The 17,232-nt window shown below is 28.6% G+C and overlaps 1 protein-coding gene and 1 non-coding gene across 7 annotated transcripts in view; both read left to right on the forward strand.

Annotated features, from left to right (window-relative positions):
• Positions 1–10,426, forward strand: part of LOC112602708 (paxillin-like) — a 29,648-nt gene extending 19,222 nt beyond the window's left edge. For 3 of the 6 annotated variants that reach the window (XM_025350959.1, XM_025350952.1, XM_025350967.1), the window contains 3 exons: positions 4,960–5,298; positions 5,953–6,183; positions 9,378–10,425. In XM_025350959.1, coding sequence (XP_025206744.1) covers positions 4,960–5,298; positions 5,953–6,183; positions 9,378–9,644 — 837 coding nt within the window. In that variant the 3' untranslated portion in view covers positions 9,645–10,425. Of the gene's footprint in view, positions 1–4,959; positions 5,299–5,952; positions 6,184–7,827; positions 8,010–9,377 lie in introns of those variants that run through there. The other 3 variants (XM_025350936.1, XM_025350945.1, XM_025350974.1) reach the window with 2 other exon arrangements.
• A 5,414-nt stretch (positions 10,427–15,840) lies between these two features.
• Trnal-uaa lies at positions 15,841–15,924 on the forward strand. Its single transcript has one exon. It is a non-coding gene; the product is annotated as a tRNA-Leu (tRNA).
• Positions 15,925–17,232: the final 1,308 nt, after the last annotated feature.

Genomic DNA, 17,232 nt, shown 5'->3' on the forward strand with positions numbered 1-17,232 from the left:
AACAATCGCAGTTACGCCCCGTATGTATATTTTTTTTCTATTACCTATTGTTAGATTAAATTTCTGATATATGTTGTCTATATTATAAATATATTCAATGCAAATAATTTGTGAAAGTTGTAGTACTTGGGAAAAATTTTCTAAGTTGGAAAAATACAGCTTTGGTCTTAAATATATTTATTCTAGTTTTAAAAACAAAGATCTAAAAATTTTAGAAAGTGTTTATTGAATACGATGTAGGCATGGTATATTATTATACATTTTTCAAGTTTTCGTTTATTTTTATTATTTTTATTTGGTATAATAATGATTCTAAAATTCAATCTTATTTAAAATACGATGTATATGATGGTATATATGGATGCACAGTGGTTCCCAACCTTTTTATGTTCACGGCGCATTTCTTTTAACTATACAGTTTAACGGAACACTATAATAATAAAAGAATAAAAAGCAAACAAAAAATGACATTTTTATTTTAATTATTATTTTTTACTATTAATATATTATATAATTAAAAATTAATATCTAATAAGTAATAACACTATACTCATTTACCACGATCGCGGCACACCGGTTGAGAAACACTGTGATAGCATATTAAGTCTGTAGATATGTAAAACGATTCCTAATCATACAATTTTGTATAAAATTCTTATGGATGATAAAAACGCAAAATATTCATTAACTATAAAAATATAGAGGACATTTTTATTTTAAAAATAATCTAATTTATACTTAACAGTGATGAGTACTTTCGTAACTATTAATTAAATAAATAGGTTTTATAAACTGTAATAACTATATTTTATACTATTTATATAAGCATCTATAATTTATCTGTAATAAGGTAATTTATTCATTAACCTTATTCATTTTTTTTTTTTGTTATTAGTAATTTGATGAATATTCTATTATAAATCTAAATCCAATTGTTTTATACTGCTATTATTCATTTTCGAAGTATAAAATGATTAGATTTTAAAATCTAGTGATAATTTATTACAATTTAAAGACATATTGTCATTAAAAACGGGATTCAAATAATTTTTTTCATTTTTTACTAAGTTGGGAAATTATTATTATAATCAAATTAACCATATTTTATCTTTTAAGCAAGTAAGGTATGTATTGAGTATATATATATATATATATATAATCTTTTATGAATAAAATTTCGTAATGAAGTATGATAACAGTAAATATTTGTTGAATAATTAAATATGAAAAACGTGTAATTTAACTTTCTCAATTAAAAAATATAGAAACGGATATAAATTAATTTTATGTTAATAGTATTTATACTTTGTTCAAATTAAATATATTTATTATTATTCATAAGCGCGTTGCATTTAAAATTATATTCAAATATTATTATTCTATTTTCGTTCTATAATTATTTATTTATTTTATCAAAACTTAAAAATTAAATTACTATCTTACTAAATAAAAATATTTTTAATGCAATCATAAATCATTTTTTCCTCTTACAAGGTTATATAAAGAAGAACAAACGTATAACATTAATTCTTATTTCGGTTGAAGTTTACTTAAGTAGGTATGTATAGTTTAATTTTAATGATAATACCTTAAATTTAATGATAGTTTTAAGCGAAAAAAAATACAATTCCATATAAAGGTGTAGCTAAGGTCAAGCAGACAGTTATTGATGAAAGCATTATAATATCTATAAAGATAGTAACGATCAGACTAACTAAAATCAAAAATAAATCACACCATGCCAAAATATAATGGTTGAAATGATTTATTATTATTCGTGATTTAAACTTTGTATAATATTTTTTGTTAACAATAATATTTATGTCGTCTTTGATAAAACATTATTGGTAGGGATACTACAGTAGGCATGTTACATTTGTGTTGTTATTTTAAATCAAAAATCATTGATAAATAATCACTTTAAAAAACAATGCTGAATAATGTAGGAATTCTGCCTAAATTTCTCAATTTTTTTTAAAGCAATTATACCTATTTAATGATCGATAGTGTTTTGTCATATACGCTTGTTAAAGTTTACTTAGAAAATCAAAATAAATTTTTGTTTTTAAAATTAAAAATATTGTTTACCTATGCTTAGTATTAATGTCCACGAATTAAAATAAATAAATAAATTGTAAACATAGTTATAAAGAATGAAAATTGTTAGGATTTAATAAATTTAAAAATACATTGTAAATTTATCGTTTTTATAAATAATTGTGCAAAACAATTTTTACCATTATTTATAAATTACAAATTAATGTAAATATTTTTAACAATTAATGCTAAATTTAATTTATACAGTTTTTTATGATCTGAAAAGTATAAAATGTTTTTAGTCTATACTCGTCGCACCCGACAATATTTATGTTATCGTGTGTTTAGACTTTAGAAGACTTAGACAGTATAAAATGGATGCAGATTAAATAATTTTAATTTCTGACTAACAGCACACATGGCGAGGGCCATCGCTTTTTTTTTGCGTGGCTATATTATCGAATAAATGACGAATACGTGGTTAACCACTCAGCATAATATGAAATATATTATTAGAAATCATTATACTCGCCCGATGAATAATATTCCTCAACTTCGTAAGACAGATTTTAACAGCAAAACAAACATCCGTTGTCATTATAGTTATATATGTGGTATATATATTTATAACTTATAATGTTATAGCCACTAACTGGTCCCAATAACTTAAATAATCTGTGTTAAGAGTATCGCATTTATCTATTTATAAAGAGGTAAAAATGTAAATAGTTTCTAGTAATGTATAGTGGTAGCCATATGGAAAAATCAATTCATTTAATCATTAAAAATCATTCAGGAAAAATAATGACATCTAGTAAAGTAGTCAGATTAAGATCGGTTTTTTATGATTGAACACGTTATTTAGCTGGTCTTCGATTTTTGAGTTAACTTAACATAGTGCTAGAAAAATACTTTTCAAAATATTTATAAACATTTGGCTCTTATAAACGTTTATTACAACATATGAACATTAAGTTTTTAAAATGTTAAATATGATCTGCATGAAGTCATTGTCCTTCAAATAAAAAATAAATCATTGAAATTTTATTTTCCACGAGGCGTGATAGTTTTTTTCGTGAGGTAAGCAGTTTTTTTATAAAATTGTTGGGCTGCGATTCGTTTTTTTAGAAAAAAAATAAAGTATAATCAATTCAATTTCTTTTCGTTGTCCGCCGGAATTTGAAATGATCTGTACCACAGTACCAGTAATACGAGTTGCATGGATAAAAACGTAGAAGGTATTGCAGCCTGATATTGTAGTGATTTGATAAGTCCCCCCCACACGAAATATAGCAAGTTAACAATTACATAATATGTAAGTTTCTACAGGAAAAAAATCCGTGATAGGTATTTGTAAGTTCCTGCACGGAAAGAAAAATTAAATGCACAACATAATCATTCTGTTTAGTTTTCTCGTTATTACTCACTTATATGATACGAAACACGATATAGTATGGACACTGGTCTGTCAATTTTCGATGAAGTCAATACTTAATGCAAATTGTTAAAAATTTAATTTAAACCATTTTTTATACAACATCAAAACTATTTTAATCTCATTAAGTACATATTTAATTTGACAATCCTGATTCAAAATTTATTGTAGTATCGAAATTTCGTTATCAAGAAACAACATAAGTTATTTTTCCGTGTAAAAACTTACGTACATGTAATTTTTACCTGCTATATATATACCTTGTGTAGGGACTTATACATACAACCTGAACGTAAGTTTACGAGTGTACGAACGATCTAACTCCACGACGGCATAAATTATAATACAGATCATCATCGCCGCAGCGGGACGGTCGCCAACACATATGACCGTCGGCGGTTGGTCACTGTCGTGCGCGGTCTTCAGAGCGATTTTATTTTCACTGCCGCACCGGTAGAAAGGGAACTTTAGTGCCTTGTGCAGACCAACTTTTTGCTGTTGTTTTACCCATTATTGGCAGTTTCCAGGAATAACTTTTAAACGAGACGGAAAATTTTCGTCCCTTCTTGCGTCGGTTACCCGCGGGCGGGGCTTGGCAGCCGTGGGCAAAACAACTCACGTTTTATATAACGAAGCCACAGACCGCCGACGCTTCATAAATCCAAACAATTCTGTCAGTGACTTTATCGTTTGTAAAATAGTATTAATAGTAATAATTGTAACAACAACAACAACAACAATAACAATATCAGCTACAACAGTAACATCGACAATTGTATTTCGATTTTTAAACCCGTTGTATTACATTAATTTTGATTAAAACTCGAAGAAAAATACGGTCCAACGCAATATTTTAACAACTCCGTCTTAGTGTTGTTACACCGCATAACAGGTACATACTGGACTTAAATAACAGTGTTCTTTTAAATTGATTCATTTTGTTTCAAACATATTTTAAGTTTTTGATTTATAATATATTTATTTATTTTGATATACCTAGAAAGAGAATTATAGTTAAAATGTAGCTTATCCCGCTTGTAATTGAATATTCTGCATCACTTCTCTTAGTCACACAAATAACATCTTCAATCTATATTAAAATCCATCACATGGATACTTGTTTCAGCCAATTCCGTTGTAATTGACTCCATCGATATTTTAATTCGTCCGTGACGATGAATTGTGATGGTTGTATACACAGTATCCTTATCACATTTTCAAACTTAGTGTAGTCACATAGAATATATCGAGGTAACCTATTAGGAGGCCAAGTTCATTACAAAATATGAATCATTTCGAATAACCTTATGTATAATACTAAGGGGATTTTTTTAACTGCAATATATGATCGCATTATATCGAAAGTACACTGCCATCATTAACATTTTATTTTATTTTTTTAAACAGCAACTGATATCATATTGTTGTAATAATTTATATACTCTAACCTACTAATCGCTCTATACTGTGTCTCTGTTTTTCAACAGGTGTCCAGTCCGGTGAGGGCTAGCTACGCCACCGAATCGGTAGACTCGGGGGCACCACGTTTGGACTGCATGCTTGGCAGCCTCACAGCCGAGATGAACAGACAAGGTGTGAATACAACTCAGAAGGGATGTTGCACGGCGTGCGACAAGGCTATCGTTGGGCAGGTGATCACGGCACTGGGCAAGACTTGGCATCCCGAACACTTTACGTGCAACCACTGCTCCCAGGAGCTGGGTACGCGCAATTTTTTCGAGCGCGAAGGACGGCCGTACTGCGAACCGGATTATCACAACCTATTCTCTCCCAGATGCGCTTACTGCAACGGACCCATACTCGACGTAAGCACAACAGCTTTGAAAACGATTTTTCCAACATCATCCCACTCGTTGTTGATGAATGTGTGGGTGTAGGGATAATGATCGTCGCAATTTTAAATTTGGATACCGAAACCGACCTTCGTATATGGTAACGGCCTTGAAAGCTTTCTGAGTTCGAAAAATTTGCTCTCAGATCTTTTGACAGTGAAAATGGTTCAATGTTTGTAACCATACCTGACCCCAGGTTATTGGCGGATTGTCCGCATAGGATATATTTTTATTATAATATACTGTACCCACAGCCTACTCATGTACTCGTGTAGTGTCATATGCTTCGACGTATGTACTTAATAAATCGATTCTCGATAATTTTTAAAAATTTTAGTTAAATTGGCACATTTCAAACGAAATCAAATTTTTTTCGCACTTTATATAACAGCTTCTTTACTGCACAATGGAAGGTGTTCACCTTTTTACCTCAGCGTTTATTCAATCGGCTGGTCTAGATTATACTTTTTGAAAATATGATTTAAAAATTTTTCTTAGAGAAAATACAGACGCACTTAAGAGGGAAAAGGTCCTAAATTTAATGTCGCTCGCTATCAATAACCTTCATCAGAGATGATTAGCCGACTGTGGATTTTCATTTGGACTTTTTTCCTTGTTTGTTTTCAGAAATGCGTGACAGCCCTGGAAAAGACCTGGCACACAGAACACTTTTTCTGCGCCCAGTGCGGCAAACAGTTCGGCGAAGAAGGATTCCACGAGCGCGAAGGACGCCCGTACTGTCGAGACGATTACTTCGACATGTTCGCGCCCAAGTGCGGAGGTTGCTCCAAGCCCATAATGGAGAACTACGTGTCTGCCCTGTCCACCCAATGGCATTCCAGCTGTTTCGTCTGCCGGGTAAGCATCAGCTTCGATCTTATAATGATAATATGTCGATAAATTAATAAAATAATATTTAACGTTTTGCTTTTTCTAAATGTATTGGTTGTTATTGTTGTATTATAATACTTTACTATATTTTGTGGATGTGCGGGCGTGTGTATTTTTAGCCGACGGTATTTTTTTTTTTTATTTTTGTAGGTCGCTTCACAGTTCTACGCTCTATAATATATACAGTTGCGTCTGGCATTAGACCAGTGTGAGCTCCAAAATTTAACGTGACTGTTATGATATATCTTGTACTTGATCTATGCACAACGATAGTTGAACTAAGACTGTATTGTATAATTTATCAGTCGTCATCGTTGTCTTCGTCGTAATAATTGTGCATGCGCGACATATTGATTGATATAGTACTCACAGTATCTACGATAAAATTAATAGTTGTGTCATAATGTCAGCAATAATTCGGCCGATGCATCCTAATCTTTTGACCAAACACCTCCGCCTTGTATTCCTGATTTCTTTTCATTTCATTAACCGTTAAATTACCTGCAAAATTCGATATAACACATTTCGGTGTATAATATACTATAAATATTATCTCATACATTGACTTCCAATGAGAAAGGGCGAACCACATTTTTAAACAGGACTTGGAATTGTTGGCGAATACTACCAAGTTGCTGCTAACATACCTAACAAATTTTGTCAACCATAACCGAAAAGTGACAGTAGAAGACATTTAATCAAAAACACCGCACATTGATCATATATTGGTGAGATTGAAAAAAGGGTGACATAGCTAGTTTGAATGATATCAAATATGAAAGCAACAACATGAACCGCAAACAAAAATCTAATGGAAACCACTGTGCGTTTATTGTTATAAATGGCCGCTTATTGTGCGGATGTAATTGACTGAGCTTGTAAAAACCTGACACAAATATTATATTTAGGGTTAAATTGTTTATAACCTTTAAGCTTTAAAAAAATACGTACACATATGCTCAAAAATATCAAATCCTGCCCTTGTAATAATCAAACATGGTATTATAAAATTATACGATTTGCATAAATTATTCAAAAAAAAAAAAAAAAAATACATAGATTAGATTCTAGTTACATATTTTTTTTCTACTTAAATAAAGTTTTTTTAACGTTCTTTGAAGTCTAAAATTTTAGAATAATGTCATTGAAAAAAAAAAATACATTAATTATAGCTAAAAGTGAAAAATTGTGCTAACTGAAATAAAATAAAACAGCTTCAATGTCACACCAATAAATTAAAGTCAGGTTTACAATATACATGTCTAAAAGAAAAAACCTATGTACATGATACATCGTTTAATATATGAAATCATATTACATGTCTGTCATTTAATGTGTGCTATGTGTAGCTACTATTAACTCGCTTAAAAAAAAAAATATACATAATAAATAACTCAAAACATGTATAATAGAATAATATACTAAAATGTATTTTTATCGTATAATATATTTTAATGTCGTAACGATTTGGATTTCGCTCATAACAATACGATGCGTCTGTCGTTATATTCTAACACTCCGTTTCCAACTGCTGCTGCTGCGGCGGCGGTGGTTTAAAGTTCTGTAAACGCAGCCGTCTCACAATCGGCCGCGACATTTTGTGCATTATAGGATTGCAAGCTGCCGGTCACCGGCAAATCTTTTTACGCCATCGAGGGAAAACCAGCGTGTGCGAAATGCGTCGGTGTCGATGAGGAGGATTGAATGTCCATTTACACTTTATACCTACATACATACATATATATATTTATACTATATAATATTTGTTTCCACGACGATGTTACATATAATATCATAATATATTAACGTAGAACGTTTAACGTCCGCTTAGTATAATAATAAGTCACATTTATATACTATTGTAAAATCAAAAAAATAAATAAATATTTATATATACATATATACAATTAATAATTTACTTTGTTGCTTGTCAAAATAAACATATATCATTATTATTATTATTATTATCATGGAAAATGTCCATTCGTTGTGGTCAAATATTTTAGTTTGCCACACGATCGGAATAATGTGATGTCATCGACGGTGTCCTTGAACATAATAAAACTACAATAGTATATCATTCTCCTTATCACCATTACTCACCCCCCGCCAAAAAAAAAAAAAAAAAATTATCACTACCAAATTTACGTAGTTTTGTTTCAATGAATGCGTGTGAACGCAAATCAAAATTTAGGAAAATAATATTCAATGTCAAGACTAAAAAAACTTTCGTTTTTTTGAATAAAACATTCAGTCTGTTCTTGGGAGATCATTCCCTCGGTTGATGAAATGCATATAGTTCCAAACACTTTGCGAGCTGTTCTAGTCTTTATATATCTACGTACTTATACTTAAGTGTGTATCTGAAGTTGGGAGCTTACGGGCAGTAATAAATAATTGTACACGGCGTTTGTACTAAAACTTAATTATTAAAGTATAAGATTAGGTATAAAGACTGAAAAATGCTTTAAAATTGTACATTGACGTGCTTTCGTCACAATTTAAGCCGAAATTATCCGATTACTCTCCACTCGAATTTTCCAGAGCTCAATTGATATAAATACACCATCAACCGTGGTCGTACCCAAACACTTATGTGTATAGTCGATGATGTAACAAAGATTATGCTTGCAGAGAAATAATCATTTATAACATTACATAAAATTAGGTAAAATGTAATCAGACATAAAAATCCCTTGAAGGTCGACGCCGTGGATAACATGATATACCTATTAGACTTTTTTTTTTTTTATCAAAATCTTCATATAAGTTATAATTTTAATACATACACGTGGTCACGTTTTATATGTTACACGTTCAAAAAACACTGAAAGTTTTTTAAATTTTTCTAAAATCTCAAATAGGACCCCACGCAGCCCCCTCTCCCGGCTACGTGCCTACGCCCTGTCTATACATGTACTTGTTACTTACCTGCCACCTATATTCATTCTACATACTGATAGTGCAATTAACCGAAACGGAATCGACGATGACTAACATTATTTCTGTCGTGGTGCAACGGGAGTCAAAACTGAATATATTTTCAATAAATCGTTACGCTATTACGACGGTTTGCGATCTACCCATCAACCCACCCACCCATTTACCCATATCATATTACATCATTTCTGACCGCTGCTGTGTCCTTGTGTGTGTTTCAGGACTGCCGTATGCCGTTCGCCAGTGGTCAGTTCTTCGACCACGAGAACCAGCCCTACTGCGAGACGCACTATCATGCCAAGCGTGGGTCGCTGTGCGCCGGATGTCACAAGCCGATTGCCGGCCGTTGCATAACGGCCATGTTCAAGAAGTTCCACCCGGAGCATTTCGTGTGCGCTTTTTGCCTGAAACAGCTCAACAAAGGAACGTTCAAAGAACAAAACGAGAAACCGTACTGCCATTCGTGTTTCGAGAAGCTGTTCGGATAAATCGGCGCAGGCGGTGCGCTACCGCACCGCCTGATGGCATGACGATTGACAAACGACGGCGACGAAGACAGATCGATATGATTAATTATTGTATCTTATTGATACAATATCATAATAACGCCGCCGCACATTTTATAAAGCAATAAATAATATGTGTATTTTGTACAGTCGACAAATTTACCCAACCTCGTTAAAGCTTTCGTTTACTATCATGATGTAATCACCTCTTTATAAATTATGATGTGTTTCAGTCTCTGTCATACCTCATAAAATAGCCATTACCCTACGCCCTATAATATATTTGTTTTTATTTACTAACACAATTTATACTTGTATTATTATTATTATTTTATTTAAATAATTTTTAATCCTGTAAAAAATTATTATTTTCTACATTACTACTGTATTGTTATGAATAACAGCCTATATTGTTATAAATATATAAATATTTTTTTTTTTTTTTTTTGCTATTAATCTGCCTACGTGCTATTGGCATTTTATTTTATCCCATTCCAATATTTAAAGTCACAACCTCTACGTATAGTAATATGTTGCAACACCAATTCAGTATCATAACCAAGTGACATTCCATACTTGGATATGAATGTCTTAAGATTAAAATGGTAATTATTGATATTTTGTAAATTGTACGATAACGATTTAAAAATGTAATATGATATTATGTATTTTCTAGAAACGTATTTTCACTATTATTGCTTTCTTGGAATAAGAAACGCATATGAATTGTTTTTAAATAGGTACTTTCTATACTAGAATTAAAATTTTTGTTTTTTCTTAATACATAATTTTGCCTCTGTATAACTATTAACACTAACAATTAGTTAATAACATAAATATTTATTCATAATATTATATTTTATTTTATCATCAATGTTATGTAATTGTATTTTACTCAAACGTGTCATTTTAATGATTAAGAATTTAAAAAAAAATTATAATCGTAGGTGAACAACACCAACTAATATTTTATTTAAATCGACTGTGAATAATGTAAAAACCTCAAATTATCAATTTCAACACTGTTAACAAACAAAAACAATTATACCTACCTAGTACATATTAAAAAAACATTGTAAAATTAATTTAGACGTTACATTATTTTGTATTATGTTATTTTTTGTTGATTAATTAAAAAATAATAAAGTAAAAAGGACAAAAGTACCTTAATACCAAATAAAATCATTATTATCAATATTAAAAAGGTATTCTAAATAGTGAATTTAAATTAAATACAAATAAATCTATGAATACAAATGGTTTAATTATTGATTAGGCCATTAAGTATTGTATTTTATTCATATTAAATCTCTATTATTAATTATTTCTATGATTTTATACTTGCATACTTGATGCTATTATGACCTCGATTTAAACTAAAACAAATGTTTTTATATATGCAAGAGCCGAACACTATTTTATTAACAGAGTGTTTTATCCACAGAAACAAACTAATAAAATTAATAACATAATTTATAAACTGGATTATTTTTTTATATTGAACCATACTTAAAAATTTAAAATCTATTAAAATGTTCGAAAGACATTTTTACATGATTTCTAGTCAAATTAAAACAACACAATTAAAAAAAAATTTAATTTTAATTTGTTAAAATCTTTTAAGTTTTATTTAAATTTATTTTTACCAATCTTTTGCAATCTATTTACATGTATTTTTAATTTGTACGAGCGATATAGAAATTTGTTTGCTAATAGTTTTGCGAGGATCGCGAAATACCTTTCATAGAAGAGAGAGAGGGGTAATAAAAAACCAAACTAAATGCTTTACAAAAAAGCTAAAGGTATTATCATACGATCGGATATATATATATGATATAATAATATGTATAATGATATAAACACCTAAGGCACATATATTTTTATCTATGGCTAATATATACACTCTGGCAAATATAATTTTGTCTCCATAGGAAATATATACACAATTTGGGATATTATAAACTATGAGAAATAAATAAATTCATTTGTGTTTAAATTTGCACCTATGGAAACATAATGTATACACTGTATGGCATACATACGCCCTATAACACACACACACACACACACACATATATATATATATATATATATATAAACTAAGGGAAGTTTATACAATACTTGGAATATAAATCAGCATCTATGGTTAATAAACACACTATTTGAGAAATAAATACACTCATTGGCATAATATATTTATAACCATGGATAATATTTCAACTCTTTGGAAAATATATAAATACAATCCTTAGAAAATATATGCTCATTGGAAAATGCTCATTAGAAATTTTAAAAACTGAGTGGGAATTATATAAGGTCATTGGAAAAATCAAAAAAAAAAGATTGACCATTATATAAACTCTTTGGAAAATCTAAAAACTGATTAACAATTATATAAGGTCTTTGGAAAATTAAAAAAGACCAAGAATTATATAACCTCTTAAAATTTTTAAAAAAGATCGGAATTTTATAACCTCTTTGGAAAATCTAAAAAATCGGAATTTTATAATCTCTTTGAAAAATTAAAAAATTGGAATTTCATAATCTCTTTGGAAAATTAAAAAAATATATCAATGTTATAACCTCTTTGGAAAATTTAAAAAAAAAATCGGAATTTTATAACCTCTCTGGGAAAACGAAAAATCGGATTTTTATAACTTCTTTGGAAAATCTATAAAGAAAAAAATCAGATTTATAACCTCTGGAAAATTAAAAAAAAAATATCAATTTTACAACCTCTTTGGAAAATTAAAAAAAAAATCGGAATTTTATAACCTCTGGAAAATCTAAAAAAAAGATAGGAATTTTACAACCTCTTTGGAAAATTAAAAAATCGGAATTTTATAACCTCTCTGGGAAAACGAAAAATCGGATTTTTATAACCTCTTTGAAAAATCTATAAAGAAAAAAATCAGATTTTATAACCTCTGGAAAATTTAAAAAAAAATGATAGGAATTTTACAACCTCTTTGGAAATTTAAAAAAAAAAATCAGATTTTATAACCGCTTTGGAAAATTAAAAAAAAAATCGGAATTTTATAACCTCTTTGGAAAATCTGAAAATTGATTTGAAATTATTTAAGATCTTTGGAAAATTGAAAAAAGATCGGAATTTTACAACCTCTTTGAAAAATCTAAAAATTGATTTTAAATTATATAAGATCTTTGGAAAAAATATCGGAATTTTACAACCTCTTTGGAAAATTAAAAAATCGGAATTTCATAACCTCTCTGGGAAAACGAAAAATTGGATTTTAATAACTTCTTTGGAAAATCTATAAAGAAAAAAATCAGATTTATAACCTCTGGAAAATTTAAAAACAAGATAGGAATTTTACAACCTCTTTGGAAAATTAAAAAATCGGAATTTTATAACCTCTCTGGGAAAACGAAAAATCGGAATTTAATAACCTCTCTGGGAAAACGAAAAATCGGATTTTTATAACCTCTTTGGAAAATCTATAAAGAAAAAAAATCAGATTTTATAACCTCTGGAAAATTTAAAAAAAATGATAGGAATTTTACAACCTCTTTGGAAATTTAAAAAAAAATCAGATTTTATAACCGCTTTGGAAAATTAAAAAAAAAATCGGAATTTTATAACCTCTTTGGAAAATCTGAAAATTGATTTGAAATTATTTAAGATCTTTGGAAAATTGAAAAAAATATCGGAATTTTACAACCTCTTTGGAAAATCTAAAAATTGATCACAATTTTATTTAAACTCCTTGGAAAAATTAAAAAAAATGCGGGAATTTTATAAGCTCTTTAAAAAATATGAAAACTGGGAATTATATACAATTTTTGGAAAATGTATAAGCTCTTTAGGATATAAATGTTACGGTAAGAGTCCGAATACCAAATTATTTCGGTAAAACCTAGGATAAACAAATTAGTTTAGTCAAACCCCGATTGATTTTTGTAGTTCGGACTTGTACAAACGAGATTTGAGAAATCTTACGATAAACAATAAACGTTGATAATGATAAATGTCCGAAATTTTTTACCAATGATGTGATTTTTTTCCCCTTGCTTTATAGTAGCTTGTATTCATTTAAAAAATCATAAATTATAATATTTATTATATATTTAGACTTTTTAGTATTAGATAGATATCCACATTTTTTATTACTAATAATCATTATAATATATTATTCATACATATCAATATAAATAATATACATCAATGCATGTATCATACTAAATATTTTAGCAAAAATATCTACTATATTAATTAATAATAGTTCGTGCAGTTTTGACTATTATGGCATCTTGAGTTGTACAACACATTTTTGAATACGTGTTTATATCGATTTTTGATACATTTTTTCAAATAATCGCACGTTATCAAGCTTTGTTCATCAGTCAAAAATAGTCGCAATGCTGCTCGATAAATACATATTTCATTGTCTGAAGTTATTATTGCGGATTATAAACAATTTTCTGATAGAAAAATAGATTTCGATTAGAGTGAACTCATTCCAAGCGAAAAGTTAAGAGAGTGTTCCTGCTTTTTTACCCAGTCGATATCAATACCCAGTAATCAGTATTAATTTTTCTTCTGTGCTAATATTAACAATATCAAAACTTTAAGTCACCAATAGTCAATTGATATTTTTTTATATTTATAGACTTTAATTTTTTGACTTCGTTCAATATAATATAAGTATTATATTAAGTTTTGATTAGTGATTAGTTATGTATAAAGAGTTTTTGTTATTTTGCGCTAGGGTAACACTACTTAAGAGTTCATAAGAACTTAAGTGACATTTTGAACGTAAATATAGTATTCGTGACAGTTATAAAACGAATACTGATCGTAAAATTATTTTCAATAGGCCTGGATATCAATCTATTATTATCAGTATTGTAAACTAATCCGTATTATAAACTTAATTCTATGCACAATGCACATCACATTTTTTAGTAGGAACAAATATTATTATACATATAGGTAAGTATATTTTTGCCTAATTAATTGATTATAAAATTGGTATAGCTATCAAAGTCTTACATTACCATGATTTATATTAAAGTCAAAATGAAAATTCCCAAAGTCGATCATAGTATAATAATTCGTAATAATATTATAAATATGTGTAACTATATCTAGTATAGTAGTAGTAGGTACTAGGTGGTAGCTATTATAAACTTATATAATACTTATATAAATATAAGTACTTATACTATAATTATTATTATTATTATTATTATATACGAGTATAAAGTAAGGGAAAATAATATCATATAATTGGCAAACATTTTCGGACTTTTACCAACGCTGGTTGTTTATCCTAAGATTTACCAATTCTCGATTATAAAAGTCCGAATTACAAAAATCTTTCGAGATTTGACCAAAACCCCGTGTTGTGACTCACACCTCCCTTTCTCCAAAACGTATGACGTGATCCTCACAAAACTAATAGTGTACAAATTTTCATATTGTGCATACAAATACGTACAAATTGAACACAAAGGATTTGCAAAAAAAATGTCTACAAATTCGTGCAAATGACGTACTAAATGATAAAAAATAATAAAATTATCATATTTTTAAAAAGGGGGGGGGGGGGCTGGCGTGACGTACGTATAAATGTAATGATTATGTGCGACGACTACCGGACGACGCAACAGTACTGTAGACTACAGTTGACGTCGGAGTAGTGAGAGTTGTAAAGATGTGTGTGACCAAGTACGGCAAACAACGCGCACCGTCACGCAGATACACGAAAAACTAAATATCTCCAAAAAAAATTTACCTAATTAATAAAATTCGGAATTTTCTCATTCAATGACTAATCTGCTCACCGAGCACTTTCGTTTAAAAAAAAAAAATCATTAAAATCGGTCCAATTGAACTTCAGATATAACTTAACAAAAAAATCGTCTCACATTTTAATATTATATATTATATAATATTATATAGATAATTATCCAAATAAAGCAAAGGCAAAATCAAAAAATAATATCAAAACTAGGAATTAATAAAAACCTCATTCAATATACCATTAAAAGTTATATTTTAAAAATATAATTTTGTCCGATGGTATGAGCCACCGACCTTTATTATGTGTTATTATTTACTTTTACTTCAAAATATATTAGCAATATAAAAAAAAAATGACTTAAAGGCTGAATATTAAATACAATATTGATAAATTTCACAATCAAAGGCACAGTCAGGTTGGCCGAGCGGTCTAAGGCGCCAGATTTAAGCTCTGGTTCCCAAACGGGAGCGTGGGTTCGAACCCCACACCTGACAAAAACTTTTTTTTCAAATCAGAATTTTATATTGATTGAAAATATTTCCTTTTTTAAAAAAAAAAATACAGCAAGAAAAATTAAAAATCAATCCAGTAAGTACTGATATGTAATATTTTGTAACTGATATTGTATTTATTGCGATATACCGGAAGTCAGTGTATTTGCGACAGAATGGTTAAATTGCCTATGCAATATGCCGTATGGATTTGTTCAATTAGTAAATTGTAGTACGGAGAAAAAACTCGTAGAGTGTAAAAAACGAAAATAATCGAAGTATAATATCTTTAGTTTTTAGTAAGAACTACTTATGAAAAACCTTGAATTAAAACTTTAATCGTTTATAAAAAAAAATTGGGCTCATGTATTTTAAATATTTTAAAATTTTTTAAAAATAATAACATATTTAGGATATTTTATTACATTTTCAAACTTCCAGATCAAACCTAAATATTTTATCAGGGCATTACCATAGCTACTGGCTGGTAAGACTGTATCTCCAACATTCGTGTCAAATAAATAAATAATAATCAATCATCAATAATAAATATTCAACTACTTTCATTCATACTGCTTTTTAATTAATTTTATGTTATTTTATATTAGGTCAGTAGTCACACAATATTTTTTCACCTGTATTAATATTTATTTAGTTATCATATCCACCAACTAATTTATTATGCGACCAATATAAAACACATCATCACTTAGCTCAAAATTTTTAAAATGGCTTACAGAACTGGATCTCATAGTTAATTGGTATTATGTATCACAGTGTCTCTTATTCATATCTTTTGGCTAATTGAATGATGATAATATAATTTTAATTATAAAAATAATGCATATTATAATAATTCGATAACTTTCTAAATTAATATACTTGTATACTACTTTTAATTCTTATTCCCAAAACAGTGGTCAATATCTAAATTAAAAAATCCTGAATATCAAATTCCTGATTAATCTCATTTATATATTTGTAATTTGTATTGTAATAAGAACAGAGCTATAAACTATAGTCATCTAAATAATCTCAGGTATATTGTTTACTGAGAACATTATAATATTGAATTTTAAAACTATAAAAATTAATTACATTGTATTTGAAATCATATAAATTAATTGATTGTAATTTCGTTACTAAAATAATAATTTTATTCAAGACATATATATTATATGTTTATAAATTATCAAAATATTTATGACTTATTTAGGTATTATACATTGAGATAATTATAAAAAAATATGATGACATGCTTAAATACTATAGGTAAGATTTGGACAATCTAGTTGAAATTTCATGGATGTA

The sequence above is a fragment of the Melanaphis sacchari genome, unplaced genomic scaffold (assembly GCF_002803265.2).
Source record: "Melanaphis sacchari strain LSU unplaced genomic scaffold, SCAv2.0 Contig105_pilon_pilon, whole genome shotgun sequence".
Lineage (NCBI taxonomy): Eukaryota > Metazoa > Arthropoda > Insecta > Hemiptera > Aphididae > Melanaphis > Melanaphis sacchari.